The sequence below is a fragment of the Ostrea edulis genome, chromosome 2 (genome assembly GCF_947568905.1).
Source record: "Ostrea edulis chromosome 2, xbOstEdul1.1, whole genome shotgun sequence".
NCBI lineage: Eukaryota > Metazoa > Mollusca > Bivalvia > Ostreida > Ostreidae > Ostrea > Ostrea edulis.
The window spans coordinates 103,825,663-103,853,466 of NC_079165.1; the positions used below are offsets into that span (position 1 = coordinate 103,825,663).

A 27,804-nucleotide genomic window follows, 5' to 3' on the forward strand; every position below is an offset into this window, starting at 1 on the left:
GAATCCACCTAACTCAAGGAAGCGATTATACTAATGAATTAAATCGCTATCAATCAAATTTTAACTACATATATCAATTTGTTAATTGAAAAAGTGTGATTGTATAAAATATTCATAATTCCCTTTTAACAGCTTGGGGTGGGTGTCATAGTTCTATACTCTGCTGGGGTGGTGAGTTTACTTGCGTGCTGTTATGTTCATATATACTGTGGAATCATTATTGTTCGTGGGGGCTCAATGTTCGTGGATTTCGTGGATACGTTTTACCCACGAATTTACGTCCCCACGAACCAGTGATTCTTTGCAATATCTTCTATAGTAAGATGATTTATATTTTCAAAATGACGTTAAACCTTAAAATTTCATCCCACGAACTAGTAGATATCTGGCTATCCACGAACACTGCCCCCCTCGAACTATAATGATTACACGGTAATTTGTACCGACCTTAAAGAAACTTAAAGTGTATATTCTAAAGGCGATGATTTGAAATTGCATCTCTGTTGTTACAGTAAAATGATTCAACATAATATACAAACTATAAATATTATTTTCGGGCTGTCCATCCTTATACATGTAAGTAAAATATACGTCATTGTTACCTCACCCCATCGTGATTCCAAGAGACCAGAACTTGAAATATTGTTGCCTACGCAATATTAGGAAACATCTAGATTGGTTTTCGTGGAACTAGACACGTTTTTAAATGATCCAATCCCATTTGCATGACTTCTTAATTTTTTATAAAGTTGAGTTGTTACACTGTAGTTTGCCATTGATATCTACTTTCAATAAAATATGTACGTATGAAGCAGAAGTGGACGACTCTGTGGTGCCTTTTATTTCGAATTCACTGGGATTATGAATGAAAATTATTATTGTTAATAGATAATACATCGTCGATATATCTAAATGTCGAACAGCAAGAGATTTTTTCTTCTCACGTAGAAGTTTTTGAATAAATTCTGCTTCATAGGAATATAGAAACAGGTCAGCTAACAAAGGAGCACAATTCGTGCCCATGGGGATTACTACATACTGTGGGAAGACCTGATTTATATATGTCGAACTTAGTGGAATATAACTGGTGTTGTAAAGAAGAAAAAGTTAACCAGACGAGCAGACTGACATAACACAAATTTTGACCAGGAATCAAATAGAGCCTTCATGGATATAAAATTCTATCTTCCTATTAATTATTTGGATCTACCACATAAAGGAGTGAATACTCATGACATTCACTTCCCCTAGAATGTCATATAGTATATAATTATAAAAAACCTATATTAAAGTTACGGTGTCAAGCTAAACGGATATGAAGTTTCTGCCTTGTACATTTCAAAATGCTATGACCAAGATTAGAGATGGACATATAAAGTGGAAAGCTGGAACCTGTATTCCCACCCGATCGTTGGACCAAAGAAATATTTAGATGGACAAGAACGGTCTGTATTCCATCTGCGCTTAGATCCCCTACAGACAGACAAGATTAAATCGTCGTATATGATAGGACTTTCAAAAGATTATACTAGTTTTAAAGCTATTAATTTTATAGGTTTGATGTCCAGAAAGAGGGCGGACAGGTAGGTCAGTCACTGGAGGCGCCGGTCAGTAACCAGGGACAAAAAATTGGTTTCTTACGGGTCTGATTCTCCAGAATGACTACCCTCAAGGGACATCGTTATTTAGTAAAATTGGATTGTTCATTAGCTACGGTATGAGCAAAATTAATTTAATGTGATGTGTTTTAACACGGTGTGCGAATTCAAATTATCCATTTCTATAGATTCTATGAGGATCTATATTTCTTCAACACTTTCATACAGAGAAACTCAAGACACCTCAGTGCCATACTTTCTGTATTATAAATATTAAGTGATTGTGTATCCTTTCCGTTCTTTTGAAATAATTTTGTTTTAAATTGTTTTTATTTATTTAAGTTTAATTTGGATTTTTTGAGTCATTGCCTCTAATATGAATTAATCTTCGAAGAGAGTTATTAATTTGATCACAAGAGTAGAAAATCTGTATTCTCCAGTCATCATATAACGTACACGTCAATTTCTCTTAATCGAATCCACCACTGGTGATGTATTTAGAGTCTTATCGCAAACTGTGGTAAAACAGGAGCATTTCTACATGGAATCTGGAAAATTCTATGAAGCTTCATATCCTCTCACGAGTAAACGAGGATATAACCAATATCTGTGTATCTCACTTGTTCCCATTTTCACAGAACTTTCAGTGATTATGGAGTAATATTGAACATTTTGATACAATAGTTTTAGTCTACAGATACCTAAAAATCACCTATTACGTATGCAATACCAAAGGAGCGATTGGCATTTGATGAGGGACAATTCAGTGAAGGGTTTTCGAATTTTGAATCCTTTCAAAAGCTTTAGCCTCTTTGGGTGTTTTTTTTTTCTATTTGCACGTTGAGTGTAAATGTAAAACTGAATATGTATCATATACCAGAGTGGGACATTAAAAGCACCGATTATTCAGCACAGACATTGCGTAAAACTGTCGCAGGATTTATTTAATGTACCATAGGTAAACTAAAAAAATAAATTAACAAGTTTTTATTTAATAGTTGTTATTGTGAGAACGTTACAAAATACGAAAAAAATTTACATATATATTACAAACATTTAAATCAAACCACACTGATACCTTGAGTAGAAGTCAACATGTTAAATTAAACAGTGAAATGTACAATCTACAATAAAATGTAGTGTTATTTAGACTATAAACACTAAACAGTTTTTATGGTATACAGAAATTTAAACGGACGGCATATAATATAACCAACTTCTGATTAAAGTTTGTCTCTACTACGTCACTTCCTTTGACGTTGTTAGTTCCTGTAACGCAATGCCAATGTGATCAAGTTCCGTGTCGTCACATCCTGCGAAGTCTGGGTGTTCGTAGCCATCCAGAAAATAACACACATCTTCTATTTCTGACGGAAAACCAGATGGTAGGTCCTCTCTTGTTCTTGGAGTAAATTTGAATCCATCTGTCGCTTGTAAGCATCTGAAGCATAAACAAAAATAAGTTTGAGAATGAAAAAAATGTCTGACAAATTCTCTAATCCCTTTAAGCATATCGGTAATCTTGATTCTGTTGTCATTGGCAAACAAAGTTTTCTTGTAGTTCTTAAAAGAATCGCATTTATTTTACACATTAAAAAAACTTTAAGATGGTCAAACAAGATTTAGAAATGATCCAAATATTATTTATGCTTTTGAGAAAGTCCATAGAACATTCTACTGCGTGGATATTGTCCCCCTCTACACCACAGCAACTCTTTAAATTCAACTTTATTCTATCATTCTAATATTTGGTGGTTTTACATCCCATTTGAGAATTTTCACTCATATAGAGACGTCATCAGCTGTAAGTAGAGTGCAGCACATTTTGAACAAAGCATGACACTTGCTGCTGCAGTGAAATCGCGCTAACGTATACCGTGACATTGGACTTCATTTCTTAAAAGGTCTTATACGAAATACTCGTGACTTTCACTTCTAATACCGGCGCTCAGCTAAGGAACAACCACTCCCTACATGCTCTATGTTAAATGGCTTTGGTTTGACACGGCTTCCGGATCGACAAGCGAACCCGGTACTTCTCGGTTGGGAAGCGAGTGCCCTAACCCTAGGCTTCCACGACCAACGGTTCATCCTATAGCAAATTCTACAGTCATTTCATCAGGAAATTCTACAGCTTTTTCATCCCAGACAATTCTACAGCCATTTCATCCTAGGATTTTATACCACCTTTTCATCCTAGGAAATCATACATATGATTGAAATATTCTCGACGGAACGTAAAACAAACAACCAAGAAACATATTGTAAATACTTTGAAATTGAATTGTTTATTAAAACGATTTTGGCATTATCATCAACAGATAAATCACAACCAGTACTGGGAACAGCTGTGACCATCCAACAGCAGATGCAGTCTCAGAAGACGCTCCATAAAGTTTGAATTCAAAATATACAACAATCGACATCAATCCGTTTTCTTTTAGAGTTGGTGGAATGTTTCATGGAGAAATAAACATAGTTCACAGTGTATGCCCTAAGAAAATATTCTGGTCTAACAAAATACCCAACAACCAAATGAGTATATCGGTACAGAAGTTGGGCAAATATATTTTTTTTTAAATATCAAGGACTCATAATGGAGAGGTGAAACTTCAGCAAATCAAGATTAGGAAGGGATGAAAAAGAATAAGTTGGCAGGTAATAATGTTTTATGCCAAGTATTATTCCGAAAGAGTACCAGTTTGAAATTTACCAAATTCCCTCGCTAAAAGAAGATTTTCAATTTTTTCTCTCATACATTCTCTTGTAAAACTTTGTTAACGTATTGTGTTCCTTTTCTACCCCGAAGGTATTGATTTGAAGAAACTTGAATCAGCACTACCAGGGGATTCTGACGTATTGATATGACTAATTCTGGCCATGCTGCTCTTGAGAATAAGATTTCTAAAAATATTCTTATATTAACCTTTGATCCCCAATTGAGGTCCCATTCTATCCCCCACCCCTCGGCCAGGATTTGAATACGCTTCAGCTTGAATTTGTACTATGTGAAGATGTTTGCATACTGAAGAAATTTTAAAAGTTTTTCCCTGTATATTCCCATGTATTGAAATTTTTTATGTAATCCCTCTTGTGGATTCATCCTACCCTTGGAGTCCATTGATTTCAATAAAAAATCTGAATTCGCATTACCAGATGTCTGTCTATGAATACATCACCAATCCTGACTTAGCTGTTCATAAGAAAAAGATTTTTTACATAAAGACATTTTACTATATATTCCCATGTAAAACTTTGATCACCTATCGTGGCCTCAACCAACCTCTGGGAGTCGCAAATTGAACAAATCTGACCGAGGATGCTTGCTTATCAATACGACTAATCATGGCCCAGTCGTTTCGGAGAAGGTTTTTCCTATATATTCCCATGAACATGAAAATGATTTTTAAACTTTACCCTATATATTCCAATATAAAACTTTGATATCATACCGTGCTCTCACTCTATCCGCCGCGATTATGATTTGAGCAAACTTGAAATTGCACTTCTTCAGAATATGACTTAAGAAGTTTTCATACATATCTCTATGTAAAACTTTGAACTCCTATTGTGGCCCCACCTCACTACCCCCGGAGGTGGCGATTTGAACAGTTTTGAATTTACACTCTTTTTCGGCCCAATAGTTTTTCATAAGATTTTTAACTACCCCAACCTATTATAACAAATTGCTTATTATCTCCTCTTGCAAGGCGGCATGGATCCTGAAAATAAACTTAAAGCCCTTTAACAAACGATGTTATGTGCCAAGTTTTGATCACATTGGCCCAGTGGTTCTGGAGAAGAAGATGAAAGATTGAAAGGTTTACAGACAAACACGGACCCTTGGAAACACCAGAGGTGGGATCAGGTGCCTAGGAGGAGTAAGCATCCCCTGTCGACCGGTCACACCCGCCGTGAGCCCTATATCTTGATCAGGTAAACAGAGTCATCCGTAGTTAAAATCAGTGTGCCAAGAACGACCTAACAATCGGTATGAAACACGTCATACAGCATTTGACCCAATGATAGGTTGTATTGACGAACTAGATCGTTATAACGACCATAGAATTTGTGAAATGCTGACTTTAAATGAGACTGTTGAAACCACTGTACCATCAACTTATTTGTCAGTAGCCTGCCTCGATTTAGACTCTGACCATACCCAGAATAAGCTCTTGCGTATCGAATAAGTTGAGAGATATAAATACCATATGCAGGTGATAATGGACAAGAGATGTTTGTAAAACACATATGTCTCCCATGGTGCAAAATTGGAAAGGGTTATACACACACATCATTTAATTGAGAGTAGTATCATCAATTCAAAATATTGAGCAGACAATATCTTCCTATGTCAAGAGTGGATTGACCATGTGACCTAAAAATCAATAGGGATCATCAACTCCTGAAGATGTACCAGTGTACCAAGTTTGATGTCTGTCAAGAAAAGTGTTCTCAAAATATTGAACGGACAGTATATTCCTGTGTCCAGTTTGACCCTTGACCTTTGACCATGTGATCTCAAAATCATAAGTAGTCATCTTCTCCTGAAGATGTACCAATGTACCAAGTTTGATATCTGTCAAGCAAAGGGTTTTCAAGATATTGAGCGGACATTATATTCCTATGTCCAGAGTAGATTGATCCTTGACATTTGACCTGAAAAACAATAGGGGTCCTCTTCTACTCATAACCAACCCACATAGGAAATATCACCATCAAGTGAATGGTTCTCAAGATATTGAGCGGACAACATGTGGTCTACCGACCGACCGACCGACAGGTGCAAACCAATATGCCACTCTTCTGTGAAGGGGGCCATAAATATTGCTACATAAATATGGGAAGTTGACGATGAAGAAGCTGAAATCATCCCGTTTGTCATACAGTTGAGTTGTCAGTTTGCCGTTAATGTCTACTTTCAATAAAATATCTAAGTATGAAGCAGAAGTGGACGACTCTGTGGTGTCTTTTATTTCTAGCTCACAGGGATATATTAAATTGACATATGAATGTAAAACTTATACGGTACCAATTTTGATGCATCAGATGCGCATTTCGACAAATAATGTCTCTTCTGTGATGAATGAAAGTTATTATTGATAATAGACAAAACGTCGTCTATATATCTAAATGTTGAATTGAAGGCCACAGCAAGAGATTTTTTCTTCTCACATAGAAGTTTTTGAATAAATTTTACTTCATATGGATATAGAAACAGGTCAGCTAACAAAGGAGCACAATTCGTACCCATAGGAATTCCAACAGACTGTTGGAAGACCTGATCACCAAAGACCACGAAGATAAGGTCAATGAGGAACTCTAGCATATTTTTTATTTCAACTTCAGAGTACTTGTGCGTGGAATCAGAGTGGTGTTAAACGAAGTAATTTTTGGATGACTGATCACTAGATATGAATATTTCCGTTTTCCATTTTTGTTGAAGAAGCAACTGTCTATGATGTCAAAATGTCTAGTCTTTAATTTATCGTGAGGAAACATTTCTGCTCTTACGGCCCTGAGCGCTAAGCATACCTCACCCACAGTTAGTGATGTCTCTATATAAGTAAAACATTCTCAACAAATAAACAACCAAATTAAACACTAAATCTAATTTTTACGAGCAAATTGACGGATACTAATTTGAAACTATCCTTGCCACTTGAAAAATGCTTGATCTTAAGAAGGTACTCTACGTCGTCATAATGGCTGACTTCCTTTTAAAACATGGATGAAAATATAAATATCAGCAATATTTGTCCATTCGTTTCAAAAGTCATCGTCTAGCTGATTAGCTCAGTAGTTTAGCACGTCGAACTGTAGACTGCGGGTTCGAATCCAGCAAGGGTTTTAAAAAATTTCAAATTGGTTTCTACTATAACTGCATTTTTTGACTAAATAAAGTAAATTTGAAAGTTTTCATTTTCAAAATATTCTTGTACATATCCTCCACTTTTCATCCATATCAAATTTCTCTGGTGTAGCATACCTCCTTAAAAGGACAAATCATACATTGACTCTTGTATTAACTCGTGAGGGTTATTTTCTCATGATATTAACTATAATAACCTCACCTGTATGACGTCGGACTAATATTGATCTTTGTTGGTTCACTTCCAGATTCAAACTTGTTTGCGAGGTTCACGTTGTTACCAAACAGACAATATCTAGGCATGCGTGCACCCACTACTCCGGCCAAGACAGATCCAGTATGGATTCCGATCCTCATCTGTACAGAGATAACGATAAAAATAAAGATGTTTGTGCTTGTGAAATACTATACAACCGGTGGCAACAAAGCAACACAATACAGGGTTAAAATCTTTTGTACCTAAGAAAAGCCTAGGAGCAATGAATGCACATAAATATCATCAATCATTCAAAAGTTATGTGCAAAGATAAAGTCTTTGTTAGAGTATTGAAATTTGGGTCAAACTTCTAGGTCAGGGTCATAACGCCAAAGACGATAGTATCAAATAGAAGGTCTTGTCATAAGGAATCTATAAACAAAATAAAACAGCCCTACTATAAATAGATCAGGAGATACTTTCTAGGCTATCTTTTTCTTAAAGGTCAAATTTCAGAGGTCACAAAATCAAAGACAATGGTATCAAATTAAAGGTCTTGTCATAAGGAATGTATGAAATGCGAGAGCTACATATAACTTACATTCAACTCAAATATTATGAGCAAAGTTTTCAACAGACAAACAGACAGGGCAAAAACAATGTATCCCCGCGATCTTCGATACAGGGGGCATAAACATAGTGGTGCAGAAAATAAATCGTTAAAGAGATATTTTTTATCTGTGAAATTCAATTATGCATCATTACATAAGTTCAAAAGTGCGAACTGAATGTTTTATGATCAATAGTGAAGCAATGTTTCAGTTCACAAGTTCACTGAATAAAAACGTATTTTTAGAAAGCAGGTCTCTTTATCTTGTAGTAAGTTATTAGTATATGTTTTACGGTTGGTAAGGAATAGAGGGTTCTAAGATAAATATATAAATTACAGTATAAAAGCGTTTACGGTGATGTGCTTCACAGCGAGTTTCCATCAGTCAACTGTTGTAAAGCATCTCAACCTGACGCAGATATCCATCAGCAAAAACTAAACAAGTGAATAGTTGTCGAATCGTTTGTATCAAATCTCTGAAAATTTCTTGTCTTATCTCGAACGCATGTCGCTTAAATTTGTTACACTTGAAGGCAACAAACAAGATTAAGTGGGTTTTGCAACGTTAAATCGTCCTAAACCTGAATATAAAATAACGACACATTTTGACGTCCTGTGGCAAAATATGCTTTATTACAAGCACGTGTTTGCTCATCACTGCGCCGAAAAGTCAATAAATTACTTTAGTTGATATTTTTTCTCACATGCTTTACAATCAAATCTTAAATCTTCTCCTTCCAGGAATCCTATAAAGATGCACAATCTAAGAAATCAATCAGGTACGGGTTTGTTGTACTAGATGGGTGTAAATACAAAACTCACAATACAATAAGTCTGTCTGTCTGTCACACGTTCTTGTCATTTAGTACTCCTCTACATTTTGCATATCATTGGGCATATCTTACATATCCAGGGGATCCAAAATAGAACCAAAAAAGGGTCAGAAAACCTACTGTTAAGGATTTTGGATTCAAACTTTGTGATAAAATGGTTATTTATGTAGATGTGAATAAGGTTTCGTGAGCTATAACTGACTTATAGTTTTTGGATGAGTAACCTAAATGTTTAAAGGCAGGTTTAATACCAACTAATTATGAAACTTACAAGAATTACACCTACAATGATACATAACATCTAGCTTGCCTCATATACTGTTATTAACCTATATTTTCTGGTGACCAAGTTAAATGCTTGCGAACAGGTTCAATTATTCCATAGTGGTAAAATTTGCATGCATAATACCTGAGGATACATTCAGTCTAAATTGTTTCAGATGTTATTCGGGACAAGTGACCAAGTTAACTTTTGGCAAGCAGATTCAATGCCTTATGGTAATTATATATTCTACAGTCATACAACGTGCATGCACGACACTCAGATTTGTTTCATATAGCGCAGTTGACCTATACGCTCCAGATGCGCTTCCGTGTACAAGTAGCTGTTTAGTAATGAAAGGAGTCCAAACATACAAGACAGCTCTGGTATCAAGGTATAATGCTTTAAAACTGAAGTAGGTTACTAGCACATGTAGGTACCTTTGATAATTTGCGTGCCTATATTCTTTTATTAAGATAATGTCGTCATTTTGATTACATTGCTAGAAACATGAATGATGTGGATTAGTTTCATACTTCTAACGAGGCATCTTGCATCTACTTTGGCTTAACCAATACAAAAACATTTAATGGAACCAATAGGGGAGATATATTTTGGTACATTCATAATGCTTTATAGAAATATACGTGACCTATATGATTTTCCTATTCACGATTCCTCTAAAAAGTGCAGTAATGAAATATGAAAGAGCTGCATCACTGATAGACTTGCAACATAGAGACTTGAGCAAGTCTACATCACTGATAGCATGAACAACAAAAAAATGATACATTGTATCCCTGGTGATAAAATAAACTGTCAGAAAAATATAGAGGTATCTGCTTTCAGGCCACAATCACATTCATCGTTATTTTTTTTTTAGTGCAGCACTAGCAATTATTTTTCTTTTGGAAATCTGCAAATCATAGCGATGCAGATCTCTAGCGAAGAGCATTCCCGTGTAGCACTCGTAAACGCCAAGATTGTAAATGACTCTTAATAGGAATTATACTTGTAATGAGATCGTATTCTTGTGGAGGGCTTAACGAGCATTCTGCTTTGAAGGCGAGTTTGTATAACGAGTATGTGAGTGTCCAATGCAGAAATAAGCGAGAATACTGCTGTCTCATTAAGCAATCAATCAAACTTGAGAAGATTTACCACGAAAAAGTAGAAGTTTAGGACACATGAAGTATAGGCCACCATGTAACAATTTAAAATTTCGCCTGATTTTTCATTTCTGATGATCAAACTTGGAAAGAAGTAGGGAATTCAGAAGGAGGTAAAGAATATATAATCAAAATTATTCCGCATGGGTGATCTGAAATATATAATGGATATTCATAAAAACATAAGTAAGATTAAACCTAGAAATTAAACGATTTTACAACTAGATTTGAGAGTTACTGCTAAAAACATTTCAATGTTTCCAATGACAGTTCTATTTTGTCTCTTCTAACACTTCGTATTTTATAAAGTGTGCAACATTTGCGGGGAGATCGTATTTCGATTGATATTTAACATATTAGTATATGCAGTACAACACAAATGTTTTAAATACAATTTGTTCCCAAAAGAAGCAGCTTTACAAGATAGTTACAAGATAAATCAAATAGTGTCAGTCAAGCAACCCATATAATGTACTAGATTTCATTATATCAAACACGACTGTCTGAAAGATTATACAGTAAAAGGGCATCCCAGTACAATGACTGAAATGTGATATGTCAATAAAATAAGTAATTCTATGATTAATTCCGTAATCCTCAAAAATAGTTCATTTTGTATTATGTTATTCAATGAAATGTGCAACTGATCTGATATAAAGTGGTCTTCTGTTAAAAATCTTACAGCACTAAAGTTTTTAAAGTTGAACTTTACTTTAGCCTGTAATATAGAATATATTGGGCATTCTGATAAAAATGCTGTTCACCTTCAATATTTAATTTTAAAAAACCCACAATTTACATAGTCTTTCACAACCCTTTAAATTCATAGGACGACCTTCTTTATTTCAAATTATGTACACGTGATTCAGTTGAAAAGTATTTCATTTTCTGTAATCTCCCATTCCAATTTTTTTAATTTGAAATGTCTGAATGTTCATAACAAATCACCATGGTTTTACTGGAGATAGTCTTCAAATAATTGATCGTGCAAGATAGATCTGTATTTTTCCTGCAACTTCCTCAAGACGAATGCCTTGAATTTCAAATTACTCATGACGATTGAACTGGCATGTCTAAGAGCTTCAAAACAAACAGCTTTCATGCACTTGCCCATGATGACTTGTCATCGCACACAATGTTTTCTGAAGTTGAAAATGCTAGAGACAAAACTTTACATAATCTACCATAGAAATGATAACATGTCTGAAATTATTTGAATCATCAAGGGTATTGATGAAATTCTCCCTTAATTTGAATCATTAAGGGTATTGATGAAATTCTCCCTTAATTTGAATCATTAAGGGTATTGATGAAATTCTCCCTTAACTATAAGGGTGTGAAATGTTCTCTTACCTGCGTGTTTATTTACTTCTGACAATATATTTACAAAACATTCAATGAAATTTTTCTAGAGTCATTTCATTGAATTATATAGTACGATAAAGGTTTTTCAAAGTACTTAGTTTCCTACTTTGTCAGATTCAAGACCTACTTCATCATCAACTAACCTTTATTTTTTATGTATTCAACGTTTTTACAGTAGTTATATAGAAACGGCGAATCTGACAGCAGGCCGGACGATGTTTCTGACAGTAACGTAACACTATCTACATACACCAGGCTATTCTTGGTAATTATACAATTAAGTTTTATAAGTTGCAAAGTTTAGGTAAACATACTACGTATATAATTTACAAAAACACTTAAACAAATGGGACTTAAATTATCCCCTTGGCGGACCCCATTGAAGGGTGAAAAAATCCGTTTATATATCATTATCTACTTTAACACAGACCTCTTTGTTAACATACACATATTTATAACATTATGAAATCTATCACTGTTCTCATTTTTTCGAAGTTTATAGAAAAAAAAATGAGGTAAATGTCAAACTTTATCAAAGGCCTTCTTGAAATACACTATAATAAAACAAACACACGAGTGCTTAGATTCAGTTTGTGTATACTTATCAATCAGAGATTTTAAAACAAACATATGGTCACTGGTTCTCTAGTTCTTGCAAACCCAATTTTTTCATTACAAGTAACATTTCTTTCAGAAAGGACCTTCCAAGACGAATATTTAGAATTTTCGTGATTACCTACAGTAGTGATTCCTCTTTGATCATAGAAGGGTAATTTGACATTCCGTTTTTGAAGAGGTACAATAAACCTTTTGTTAACAGAATTGGGAATTTGCTATAATTCAATTAGTATTAAACATGTTTGATAACATTTTTAAAGGTAACACTAATTGTATATATTCACCATTTTATTAAGGACCACATGAAAATCAATTCCTTTGGTGTTTTTTCAAACAGTGAAGGGCATCTGACATTTCTTTTCCTGTTGAGCGATTATCTAGATCATTAAAACAGGTGTGTCTTTTACGACTTTTAATTCTGTTTGATAACTATGACACTAGACTAATGTTTCTACATATTCTAGCAATTCTTTCTCAGATATTAAAATATGGGAAAGAATTGTGAGAATATTTAGAATACATGTATATTCTGTGCAAACATCATTTTCGTCGAAGTTAGCTAGTTTACACAAAATCTGTTTAATATCTAGTTGTTTGACTACTATGTCTTTTCCGTTATCCTAGTTTTGCTGTGTAATTTTAGTGACTGAAGAAGAAAAAACTTACAAAACGTTCTTTACAATATCTTCAAATTAATTTCATTATTTTTAAGTGAATCTAGTGAAGTCATACCATGGTGTGTGTGTGTGGGTTTTTTTTGTTTTGTTGGTTTTGTTTTTTTCATTTTTTTTCTTTTTAGAGAAATTCTAAAAACAATATTTACGACTCATTTCTTTAGACTATAATTGTAGATTCTATTCTGCCATCTCTTTAGTATCTGCATTGAAATCATCTTTGGCGATCATCTAACAAGCAATCTGTCTTTAGCATAAGTGCAATTTGACAATGATAAGATAAAGCAGCACACGATGGGTATTATTACAAATCACCAAGTACATTCAAATTAATCCAGCTACTGGGTTCACATCACTTATCTACCCTGGATGAGTTAGGGAAATTATGTTCAAGTTGATCACGTAGTGCTGAATTGTCAGCTGGATACAATGTAAAACTATTCATTTATTTTCTCTTCTGTAAGTATGTGTGTTTAAAATCTCATTCTATACAGTGTGATCGATTTTGATACAAGATAGAACAGAGGGACACTTGATCAGGGGTCTCACCTCCAAATTTAGACCCCTTAAGAGTCTCTACGTTTGTAATATACTTTATTTGCAAATATTTACATTTCTAATGTTTTTACCTTCTATATCTTTCCCCATATAAATGATCGTTATTTTCCTCATGAATGTGAAATATGCGCGTATGAATCTTGATAAATATAGTGCAACTGTTTTTATGGCTGGGAATATTCCGACAAAAATAAAGTAAAATGTAAATAATTATAAAAAATGAATTTCATTTTTGAAAATACATGAGAGCATGAACAGCAGCGCTTCACACCAGCATACTGACGCGCTTTATGAAGTTCACCGGCGTAAAGCGTCACAGTTCATACCCTCATGTATTTCCATAAATGAAATTCATTTCTAATGATATTGTTATATCTAATGGGTTGTAATACTTAGATTATATTTCTTAAATAAACAAATATAGGAGAATACATGTCATTGCTTTTGAATGAAATCCTCCATTAATGGTAAGTTTAATTCTCAGTTTAATTTAATTATAGACCTTGAAGCGTGCTACTACATGTACATATCTTGCAGGGAAAGATAATAATCTATTCTTGCACGGAACGCTGAACGGTTTGGATTTGCACAGAACGTTGAACGGTATGTACGAAACGCTTTGCACCAAACATTACGATCTGCACTGTTAGTAAGAAACGGTAGGCGTGGCTTGCACACTTTGATTTTTTCCCGTCGGTATTCGGTACTTCCTGGGCGGTGGTTTAAACACGAATAATAACAACATTCTTTCAAAGAGTTTATTGCAAATGGTTTGGAAATAGATGATAATCATTCATTTTAAAATGATTATCCATGTCCGACATGGCAAATTGGTACTTTTTAATCATCAATAAATACACAGAAACAAATTAATTTAATTAATCAAAGCTCCCACTTTTAAAAACTTATCAATTCAGTAACTTAAAGACTGGTAACAAAACACGTTAACCTTCGGAAATAAAAGAGAAATATGCAAAAATTGTGTTATCATGGAAGTCAAACTGAAAATCAAATGATCGAGATTGATTCCTCATATTTACATTTGATGCGAGTGTCGTAAAAATAAGGAATCGCTGTCTGGGTTGTAGGGTAAGTGAGGTGATTGAATACGATGTCGTGATAATTTGAATAACAGTGAAGCCGTTGTGCGTACTTTATCACCTTCGTTGTACTTAATCACCACGGATTATATGAGGTGATCACCTCGAATAAAAAACGTGATAATTTGCATACTGGCGAAGCCGTTCTATATATAAATTATCACGTTTTTAATTGCAGTTAATTACTTCATATACCCAACAAACTAGACAGTGATTCCTTATACATTGTATTTATATTTGAAATTCATTCATTCATACTTTAATTCTTCCCTTACGAGATTATAAAGAAAATACATTTTCAAACCTCATCATAGAGAAACCAGTTGGATATGTAAATGTATGCATGTATATACATATTCGTGTACAATTTATATATTTCAGAATACATTCAAGAAAATAAAGTGAGAGAAAAAAAAATCAACCTCTTCTTAAAGACAGAAATTAAATAAAATATGCATTTCTATGTAATTGTATGACAACAGATAAAACAACAATTCCTCAGACATGCGCAAGACTGTAATATAATGCCGGGGGATGCATTGACATCGTACTGGCCAGTCGATAAGAACATTTTAACTTGGATAAGAAGGAACAACGCAACAACCCACAAAAAAGATAAAAAGGAAACAATTCAAAAATAAAATAAATACATAAATAAATTCTAAAACTAAATAAAATGCATAAAAACAAACATTCTGTACGTATAGTATTGCGTAGCAATACATGTACCCTACTGGTCCCAAGTCTGCGTGATATTCTGCGTAGATAATCTACGTCAACAGTTTATGCACAAGAACAACCATGTCCCCCAAAATAAAAGCCATATATGACAAATTCAATTTCGATATTTTCTACGTCCAAGGGCCACGACTCAGCAAACAATCAAATAGACCGCTTGAAAAAGAGGGTGACTTCCGGTTTGTTGGTTTTTGTTAACTCTTTCATCAATTTCATAAAGAAGAAATTCCGGTTTGTAGGTTTTCAATAACTACTTTATCAATTGTATTACAATGTCAACTTCCCATAGTAAAGCAATGTACCAAATATCAAGTACACATCTGCAAGCATGACGGGAAAAAATGGCAAAAATGATTTGCCGTACACAGCAGACGGACGGACGGACGGACAGATGACGTACCAAGATAAAGTCTCCATCGGCTTCACCGGTAGGGAACTAATAATGACTAACTAACTAATCATTAAATTCCACGTATTTCGATCCTATAAATCATTTAAAATTCCAACTGCACTCTATGACAAAATTTTAATCGTAATTCTATTTCTTGGGGCAATATCAGCCAGATCAATTTCTTGAGTGGTTGATTTCAATTTGTTTAACGTCCCTCTCGAGAATATTTCACTCATATGGAGACGCCTCCATTGCCGGTGAAGGGCTGCAAAATGTATGCCTATGCTCGCACTGACGGTCTTTGAGCAGGGAGAGATCGGTATCGTGTCACACCTGCTGTGACACGTAGCCTCGGTTTTTGTGGTCTCATCCGAAGTACCGCCCCTATTTAGTCGCCTCTTACAACAAGCAAGGGGTACTGATTGAGGACCTGTTCTAACCCGGATTCCCACGGGGATTAATTTGTTGAGAACGTGTTTTAGAGCAATTTTCAACAAATATAGGCATTGCGCATAGTATCGGGGCTGACATTGTAATTATTGTTTAAATTAACGCTTAACCATTCGATGTATAAAAAAAAAAAAAAAAATATGTCCAAGTTTAAATAAATAATAAATAAGTATTGAATGTGACTTTAATGAATAAGTTCATTATATATACATGGTACCTTTTAGATGTAGTTTTTAACAGTTGCAATGTATGCATGCATCGGTGGATTTCCTTTACATTGTTTTTATCTAAAATTCGTTTAGCGATTTTCCAATATGATTAACACTATTTTCAATGGCTATTTCCGAACAAACATAAATCACCGACAGTGCAGGAACTAGCTGGTTTCCTGTTGATAAGTTTCTGTAGTAAACATTTTTTATTTTGTGCACCAAAACAGTGTCCATACACTTCCTTGTTTCCTTGTGTAAACGACATTCCCCAATATCATCCCAGGTTCTCGCACAACGACGTTTTTAAGAGGCTCTTGGCTCTTAACATATATAACGGATACTTTTTATCATTAGTTTTTACGAGAAAAAAATGCACCGGTTGATATAACTTGATTATATATATATATATATATATATATATATATATATATATATATATATATATGTTTATCTCATCGGTGTTTTCCGCTATATCCGTTTGCTTTTTCATTACAAGTGTCGAAAATCTTCCAAAGTTAGACATCGTTCATACATTTACAGCGATCACCAATACAACTGATGTGACAAAAATAACTACATTGTATATAGGTTTCGTGTTTGTAGAACAGTTTTCTGTGGAATAAATTTGATGAATTATTTCATTTTCTTTAACTGGCCCAAACATATCGATAGGTATGAAATACTTACGTTTTCAAAATAAAATAATTTCACATGAATGGAATTAGACTGTGCATGTCATATCTGACAATCATATAAGAAAATCTAAACAGCGATTACCCAAGTCCCCGGTTTTTTGGTCACAAAAAGAGAGTAACTTAGTGAAGAAGATTAATTTTCTTTCAAATCTACATATGTCTATAACAATAATGATGTTCATGAAGATGCTCTATATTAGTTTAGTAGAAAGGATTTTTAGAAATGGAGATTTTACTCCAAATTTAAAATATCTGAGAGAAGTTGTACATATCTTAAAACTACGCCATATGTAAGGATCAATGACATCCATTTTATCTGTGCATGTAATGAACATAAAGTAATCATACATCAGAAAGCTCATCAATACGTACAGGTGGTTGGCTTTGTTTCACACTTTAACCCGTTTTCCCCTTGTTTGAAAATATTTTTTATACAAAAATGGTATCTCTATTCCCGCAGTAATAGGTTGTTTCGCTAAAAATGAATATTCTCGCTTTACAGGGATAATTACAAAGTCGTTTACAGAGCATTTGAAGCAGACTTTTTTGTCAAGTTCTTTTTTTTCACCAACGGGTTTACAAAATGTGTGATCATATTTACCTGTATAAAAATCAATTGCAATGCATAAATTGCACCCCATTCTGGCGTACCGTTGCATCATCAAACATTTATTCACATGTATCTTCAAAAATTCGCATGCAACGCATTATGCTGGTTGTCATTTTCTACTGCAGCTACAAATAGTCATTATCATCATCATAGTGATATGATATATTACAGTCTTACACTGACGATACTGGTTGTGTTCTACCTTCAGGGTAAAAGCGGCAGTCAGAATTTTAAATCATTCAATATTATTGAAATCAACCGACCAGAAACGCAATAAACGGATAAAAGAAAGGAATATCATGCCGTAAATGTGTCTCTTATTTACATTTTCCATCGTAGAGGGTAAATTGGAAACAATTTGCAGGTCTTTTGGTTGTAATGGAAGACGGAGAAGACTCTTTGGATCGTGGGTAAATGAATTGCAATAAATAACCAGTGTAGAGGGAAGAATTTAAAGCCTCACATGGAAGTCTCATGCATACAAGTCTCAAATGGTACCCAGGCCTCAAGACCATAAACTGAGAATATACCCAAGTCTAAATTTTGAATCCAACTGACTTTTGAAATCATTTTCCCAAAACAAATAAAATTTTCAGTATATGTTTGTATCACAGGTAATTATATCGCTTAGCTTCGAATTCACTATAATTGTCTGTGGTTTGTATTGAATTTCTTTATAAACCAGCATTTTTTTAACTACCTGTGCTAATACATATATTATAATACACACATATACACAGACACACATATACATTCATATATATATATATATACACAGACACACATATACATACATATATATATATACCTTAATATATATATATATATATATATATATATATATATATATATATATTAAGGTATAAGTAATCAAAATTCTGACTTTCATTAAGTCTATATTCTCAGTTTATGGTCTTGAGGCCAGTTGTGAAACGCCAAAAGCTGGGGGAATGTGTCTTTCCTCGTATTTTAGCTTTGTTTTGTTCTTATTTGATTGTACACTTCGTATAACCCAAGTGTATTTCAGACCTCAATAAGAAAAGGTGTATTTTAGTGTGGGAAAATTGAAAGACATTTTTTACCAATTTTAAAAAAATCATGACTTACCTTTATAACATTCCCATCATGGGACATTTCATTTTTTGCCGTTTCCATCATTTTCAAAGCCATCCAAGCAATCTGCTGCGCATGATATTTCGACTTCCGGTGTAGTCCGCCTGCAACGCAGTAGGCATCCCCAATAGTTTCCACCTTAAAACACATTACAGAAAAACTGAGCTAATCATAGTCTAAGCAAAGAAATCATGTATCATGGTTAACTGAGCTAACCATAGTCTAAGCAAAGAAATCATGTATCATGGTTAACTGAGCTAATCATAGTCTAAGCAAAGAAATCATGTATCATGGTTAACATTTGACTAAGCTAATCATAGTCTAAGCAAAGAAATCATGTATCATGGTTAACATTTGACTAAGCTAATCATAGTCTAAGCAAAGAAATCATGTATCATGGTTAACATTTGACTAAGCTAATCATAGTCTAAGCAAAGAAATCATGTATCATGGTTAACTGAGCTAATCATAGTCTAAGCAAAGAAATCATGTATCATGGTTAACATTTGAGAAAACTCTGTTAAATCAGACTTGTGTTGTATCGAAAGTTTTTATTATAGATAGATTATGTTGTATTTTGCAGCGTAAACGAAATATATAAACATTTCTGTATGTCTTCGTTACAACAAACATGTAAATACAGAGAGACATAAGGTAGACCAAATTTCCTCTGATTTTGGTTCGCAGTGATAGTGAGCTTTTCTTAACAAAGTCGTATGATCGACTTCTTCTCATTGGGAAAACATCAACCAAACTTGACATGTGATATTCTTCAGTATAGATGATTCATGTTTAATCCTGGGGACATTCTCTCTTCCGGGGGGGGGGGGGGGGGGGGTGTTACGGAATTTCGAAAATAAGGCGGATTGTTTAAATAAAAATCTCCTTCGCAAGAGCAAAGAAACCAGAATTATGTAAGTATTGAAAGATTCCTTAAATAGTATAGAGCCGAGCTTATTCAAATCACCACTCTAACGGGACCAAGGCGATACCACAGGAGAAGTTTAACATGGAACATGCAAACTAAGCCGATTATTTAAACAATGGTCCACGGGCCTCTTTTCCATTGTTTTCAGATAAATCTTACCAACATTGATACACAATGTAGATAAGGCTTCTACATGTAATATGGTTTCTAGATGGCAATTGATAAAAAATTAAATTCAATATCGTTTGAAAGTGTATTCATGCGTTAAAATTGTTTTTCTGATCACGATCACAATAGTCATTACTTTCAAACCTATCGGCAGACGTCATAAATTGAAGTGATATTTTACAACGCCTATGGTATTGCACAATTTGACACCTGTTGCGGCGTTAAACGGAAGTTCTGTATCCGACCGATGTAAGAGGAGGACCACCTGTCCGTTTCATAAGAATGTTCTGTTAACTGACCAATGCAATGCCGTCGGTTTATGAACTCGTGGAGATTTACATGTGATATATTTCCGGTTTTTTTTTTTTTTTTTTTGGTCAATTGATTATATATCACACGAAATTGTTTCATAATTATATAGAAATTCCAATAAATATAGGGTTTTGGGGCATTAGAATGCATACATCTTGTAATTATCGTAAAGACCGTCTCGTAAGACGATCTATCGTCTGCTTTTTGTCTGGATGGCCATAAAGTAATTTCAGAACGTTCTTATCTATCTAATTTTCTCCTTTTATCTACTCGTATTTAATATTTTTCGGATCTAATATGGGCCTTCTGTGCTTTTATCAGTTCATATTACAGATAACTTCTATACCATAAATAAAGTTTCTAGAAAAAAAATATTTTACTGTAAAAAGACTGCACACAAACAAAATAAACAAAATGATAACAAAGTAATTCATTAACCATATCATTAAGTTTCTCTAAATGTACATTGATAAAAATCGCTAAAACGCATTAAAGATGCGTATGGCCGAGTTGCAGTTTGGAAAATTAAGCATGCTTGCATTCACGAAGTAAAAACATGCACGTATTTAATATAGCTTATAAGTATGAAGCTTTGAATAGCCGCAATAGGTATTTAGTGTGATAATGACCTTGACCTTTGGTCTTTGGATTTCAAAACCAACATGAATCTTGAATTTCATCAGGATTTGAAGTCTGATAAACATGCACCAGCAAGTACATGTATAAAAGTTAGAGGTAAGCTCAAATCTACAGTATATAGTAAAAAAGAGACCTTGACCTTTGACCTTTTGACCTCAAAATAAATAGGAACCTTCCTCTTTTGGATGATCATATTATGTAAGTCTCACAAAGATGTACCAAAAATATGAAAGTTAGAGACCGGACAAGCTAATTGTGGACGCCGCCCGCCCGCCCGCCCGCCCGACTGGACGCCCATCCTTCGCCAATTTAAAAGCCGAGATTTGCTACGCAACTCGGCTAAAATAACACCTCTCTTAAATAAATACATACTTTCAACTGTTTGTGAGAAAATTTAACAAAGGAGTGGCAATGACAATAAATTATCAAAATAAAGTAATGCATCTCTTTCTTCCAATTGACTCTGCATCCAGCGGTCCCGATATTTAGATGTTTGGTAGGCGGCTGATTTCTGAGTGGCAGAAAATCAGCATGCTCTACACTAAAACTTACCAGAGGAGGGACTGCAGTCTTCGTTCTTTTATCTTTCTTAACACTTACATAAATTGTCTGAATTGTGTATATCCTATTAGCAGCTGCTCGGTGTTAAAACATAGGCAAATCAATCATTAATGTAATCTATCGGGAAAGATAAATTGAATTAACCGGTCTGACACTGAATTTTGGTTGCATCGTTTGACAAGTTAGTCGATGTATCTAAGACGCTTCGGTAGCAGGTGTTTTACAACTCCTATAGGCTATACCAAACGTTCTTAATTTTTGTTTTTATCTAAATGACCAGATAATGGATGAATAATCTACATTGTAATACCTTGTACACATCAAGCATGCCGCAATAATGGTCAAATTGGGTGTATAAAGAGTTCAGCATGTTGACCACCATCATTGGAGTAAGGGAAGCACAGATGGCGGTAAACCCCACTAAATCACTAAACAACATTGTGACGTCATCAACTTTGGTCGGCTGTATTGTTTCTCCTTAAAATAAATCAAAATTCAACAGTTAATATAATAGAAAGCAATGAATCAGTGTTCTTGTGAGTATATTTAAGAAATAAATTTCACTTTTGAAAATGCACTTCATGCCGGTATATAACGCGCTTCATGAAAAGCATGTCGGCATGGAGTGTTGCCATTCATACCCTCAAGCATTTTCTAAAATGAAATATATTTCTTATATTTACATTCTGCTTTTATTTCTGTCGAACCAGTCGTGAAAACCGGTACGGGTACTGTATTTCTCTATATTAATTGTTAACAACTGCAACACATTCATGAAGAAATGGCTATCATTACAATTTGTAAAGATATAATAGGGATATTCAGGAAAACATCAAGGATATATAATATTTTCGTTTAACCAATAAAAGAAAAATATATAAGTTTCTAGCTGTCCTGACATGTTTATTATCAAAGTAAGCTTAGAAGAAGATTTTTATACAGAAAGTTAAAGATGGATAATCAAGAAATCAATTTTATTTTTGAAAATACATGAGGGCACGAACTGCAACGCTTTACACCAACATACGTCATGAACGTCTGCGCTTGATGAAATCAAAAATGAAATTTATGTTTTTTATATTTACATTTTACTTCAATTTCTATCGGAATTCCCTGCCATTAAAATGGACATACTATAAATATTTATCAAGATTCATATGCACATTGTTCACATTTATGAGGAAATGGCTAACATTTCAATTGGTAAAAATATCGTAGGCAAAAACATTGGAAATGTAAAATTAATACTAAGCAATAGCTGTTCAATTAATTGTGGAAGTGTATAACGGACTTTACACACGTAAGGTCAAAAACTGTACGTTCGCTGATTTCATAATCATCGATTCCCTCCCATTTACAAGGTACATAAATATTTCTGTATCTCTATACATTAATCAATCACTTATTTTTCAACAAGGCATTGACTCCAGTCTATAATTCAAAACTCCCGCCATCCATACCTGTTCTACAGACACAGGACCTATTTGACGTCTTTATATTATTTTATTCACCTTACCATGCAGCCTTAGCCCTATACGTTATCAAAATGCGTATTTCAATCAAACTCAATTCGATTTGAATGAAATTTTAGCAATAGGCGTAAGTCCCACCAAATCCCCGAATTAATGTCAAATTCATTATATCAAAAAGACATTCAATATTCTGCTCAACATCTCCAAGTGGGTTGTCATACACTGAGAATAGACTCTAGTCATCTAGCCTCAACATCATACACTGAGAATAGACTCTAGACATCTAGCCTCAACATCATACACTGATTATAGACCCTAGACATCTAGCCTCAACATCATACACTGATTATAGACCCTAGACATCTAGTATCAACATCATACACTGAGAATAGACCCTAGACATCTAGTCTCAACATCATACACTGAGAATAGACCCTAGTCATCTAGCCTCAACATCATACACTGAGAATAGACCCTAGTCATGTAGCCTCAACATCATACACTGATTATAGACCCTAGTCATCTAGCCTCAACATCATACACTGAGAATAGACCCACGACATATAGTCTCAACATCATACACTGAGAATAGACCCTAGACACCTAGTCTCAACATCATACACTGATTATAGACCCTAGTCATTTAACCTCAACATCATACACTGATTATAGACCCTAGTCATCTAGCCTCAACATCATACACTGATTATAGACCCTAGACATCTAGTCTCAACATCATACACTGATTATAGACCCTAGTCATTTAACCTCAACATCATACACTGATTATAGACCCTAGACATCTAGTCTCAACATCATACACTGATTATAGACCCTAGACATCTAGTCTCAACATCATACACTGATTATAGACCCTAGACATCTAGTCTCAACATCATACACTGAGAATAGACCCTAGTCATGTAGCCTCAACATCATACACTGATTATAGACCCTAGTCATCTAGCCTCAACATCATACACTGATTATAAACCCTAGTCATTTAGCCTCAACATCATACACTGATTATAGACCCTAGATATCTAGTCTCAACATCATACACTGAGAATAGACCCTAGTCATGTAGCCTCAACATCATACACTGATTATAGACCCTAGTCATCTAGCCTCAACATCATACACTGAGAATAAACCCTAGACATCTAGTCTCAACATCATACACTGAGAATAGACCCTAGACATCTAGCCTCAACATCATACACTGATTATAGACCCTAGACATCTAGCCTCAACATCATACACTGAGAATAGACTCTAGTCATTTAACCTCAACATCATACACTGAGAATAGACCCTAGACATCTAGCCTCAACATCATACACTGAGAATAGACCCAAGACATTTAGCCTCAACATCATACACTGAGAATAAACCCTAGACATCTAGTCTCAACATCATACACTGAGAATAGTCCCTAGACATCTAGTCTCAACATCATACACTGAGAATAGACCCTAGACATCTAGTCTCAACATCATACACTGAGAATAGAACCAAGGCATTTAGCCTCAACATCATACACTGATTATGGACCCTAGTCATCTAGCCTCAACATCATATACTGAGAATAGACCCACGACATATAGTCTCAACATCATACACTGAGAATAGACCCTAGACATCTAGTCTCAACATCATACACTGAGAATAGACTCTAGTCATCTAGCCTCAACATCATACACTGAGAATAGACTCTAGTCATGTTGACATCATACACTGAGAATAGACCCAAGACTTTATTTTATTTGTTTATGAAAATCATTTCAGAATTTAGTTACGAAATTTAGCTCCAGTCTATTCTCAGTTTATGGCCCGAGTCCTGAATCATGTTAAACTATAACTGATGAAACACTCTGAGAATATTAGATGTTTTTTAATATGAAATGTAAAAAACAAAATAAAAATAATGTGACTCTTGCATACATTATATCTACTTTTACCGGTGTATAAACACAAAGGTCACTCAGCTCTGCTACTCACTTGTATGTGTTTTTGTAACTCCCACAACACAAAATAGTCAAATTGTCAAAAAGTAACGGTGTTCAGATTATGAGCTTTTTGATTTCGTAAGCCTCATAACACAAGGACAAAATTTGTTAATGCTTAAATATTTTTGTTTTAATCATAAGTGTCATGTCCGTCACAATGAAAGGTGAAGATAACGAACAGCGATATTTCTTTACAGAGATCGTGAGTAGAAGGTGTGCAGCTGATTCAATGAGAGTGTTGTCAATATATCAACCGTCAATTTCACATATACAAACTTTGGATTTCACTTTTATCAAAACTATCAACTAAACCAGCTTCTTAAAATGAAAACACCTTATAGACACACACCAGTCTAAACACCTTATAGACATACACCAGTCTTTATAATGGACATACACCAGTCTTTATAATGGACATACACCAGTCTTTATCATGCAAAATACGTCCGATTACGCTCCGTGAGAAATTTGAAAGTGACGACCCTTCCTTGCATATAAACTATGCCTATGAACATCTTAAGAGTGAAATATATTATTCCAAATGAAGTTGGTCATTCGAAAATACTAAAAATATTGAATTATTGCCGACATGTGCTTGTAATTTTTACCTTTCCAAAGTTTCATAGCGATGGCTTCTGGGAAGATCATGTTTAACAATTCTACATTCTTGTGTTTCTCAATTTTTACTGCTTCACTTCCTTCCAATATGCTCCTCTTAATCTGTTCCATTCGTTTTGTCAATCCATCCTAAAGGTTAAAAAAAAAAGTTTGGTAACCATTCTTGTGTGTTTTGAATGAACTGCAATAACAAAATGAGATACTAATCATAATCCCGGTAAGCAATGAAAATGCATTCACTTACATAACACTTATTTTGCGAGTTACCTGTGTTGAATAATATTTCATCTAAGATTAACTACAAGTATTTTGCCTGCATTTGTATGTAAATTCTACGTTTCGTTCCAATTGCAATACTTGTAATTCGAGCTCTCATTTTTCTCCATTGCTTTAATCGAGTTGTAGAATCACTTTTTAGTCTGCTTGAAAATATTTCGCAGTAAAATAACTGCATGAAACATTTCTGTACCTGAGCTTTGGTCTGTTCTCCAACGAGAATGACGTCACGAGTTGCGTCATGAATGGGAACATCCGATATATATAGACCCTTTGAGATGAGTTCGTCTAGCTTTTCTATACTTGGTGATCCTAGGAACATTAAGGAATCTGATTCTGGTAGAAATATCAGTTGTCCCTTTAGCATTGTACCCTAGAACATTTTAAGATACAAGATACTTTCACAACAGCAAGTAGTTGAGCAGTACATATTACGAGTTTCATTTCGAAAATCATCTTGACATGAAAATGAAGATAATACCTCATGAGAAGATGGATTTTCAATAGACCGCACTTTGGTCTCCAGCAGAAAGGCAAAGTTGACACGTGATAACAATGCGGAAAACGTCAGATGTTTGATCTCTGGTCGGATGACGTTAAAGTATTTGCTGAAGTTTAGCTCCCTGGAATCCTCGTCAGAACGAACAATCTTCATTAACGCTGTCCCTAGTTGACTTATTTCAAGATTTCTGTTCATAATCAGATGAAAAGGGAATGTTTCACAGAAAGTGTCAAAACCAATCTGTAGGTCTTCTGGCTTTTCGGAATAAGCCGACTGATGTGAACATATTTTACAGCACGTGCACTCTTTGGAGCATGTTTTGACAGCGGTCTGTACTTTAAGGATATGGTGTAGTGATGTGTTCGTTTCATTTGGGTGGACAGTGATTTGAACATCCAAGTTAAACATTGAATTCGATACATGTTTAACGATACCCGCGTAGTAATCTAACATTCGTGACCTCTCGGTGTATATATGTAAAGCCACATGGTTGGGACTACTTTCACACCGAAAGGATGGCGGTCGTTGTGCATTAAATTTGGAAGACTTGAGAATGTGGTCATGAAATCCATCCAGATTACTGAAGAACTCCACCATATTGCTACCCAGGACACTTAGCGATCTACGATACTCTCCCAGACAAAGTCTGGCATACTCCTCTCCAAGTCGGCAAAGACTCGCTTGTTGGTCCTGTTTATCTACAAAATGTCAAATGACTTGCATATATTCAATGTAAGCTTACAATGTTGATGTTTTTTATTAAATACAATGCCTTCAAATGAGGAGTATTAATAAAATCTACAACAACAATGTACACATGTATAATGATGTTAAACTAATGTCGACAAGCCTGTGATTTGTGAAGATTTCCTAAGGTCCATTATAGCGTATCAAGATAGAAGATTATTTTCAAAGCAGGTAATACCCAATTTACACATCTCATCTAGATATTTAGCAACAAAATGTCTAGAATAGGCTATGTGTTTGGAGTGATTAATGGTGATATTATCTTCTTCTATCCCCATAGTTTGTTATAGCAAGACGTATCTAAAGTCAGTCGTGGCCATTACAGACACTGAGCTGGCGATTTTCCGGCGATAATTGTCTTGTTTTCTCTGAATTGCTGGAGTTCAGTTTGTCGCTTAACCAAGTAATCCTTCACTGACGCCTTCGCTACGATACTGAGAAAAATACATGATTACGGAATCGTCTGAGTGCTTTATGCATTCGGTATAATATATCCTCAAGATAGTAA

The 27,804-nt window shown here is 34.6% G+C and overlaps 1 protein-coding gene across 1 annotated transcript in view; it reads right to left on the reverse strand.

The window, feature by feature from the left end:
- Positions 1 to 2,582: 2,582 nt before the first annotated feature.
- LOC125682432 (guanylate cyclase soluble subunit alpha-2-like) overlaps positions 2,583 to 27,804 on the reverse strand; it is a 37,319-nt gene continuing 12,097 nt past the window's right edge. Inside the window, exons 4-10 of the mRNA XM_048923028.2 lie at positions 26,529 to 27,247; positions 26,241 to 26,420; positions 25,762 to 25,900; positions 21,983 to 22,149; positions 19,059 to 19,202; positions 7,673 to 7,827; positions 2,583 to 3,039 (exon numbers count right to left, since the gene is read on the reverse strand). Coding sequence (XP_048778985.2) covers positions 2,838 to 3,039; positions 7,673 to 7,827; positions 19,059 to 19,202; positions 21,983 to 22,149; positions 25,762 to 25,900; positions 26,241 to 26,420; positions 26,529 to 27,247 — 1,706 coding nt within the window. The 3' untranslated portion in view covers positions 2,583 to 2,837. The remainder of the gene's footprint in view (positions 3,040 to 7,672; positions 7,828 to 19,058; positions 19,203 to 21,982; positions 22,150 to 25,761; positions 25,901 to 26,240; positions 26,421 to 26,528; positions 27,248 to 27,804) is intronic.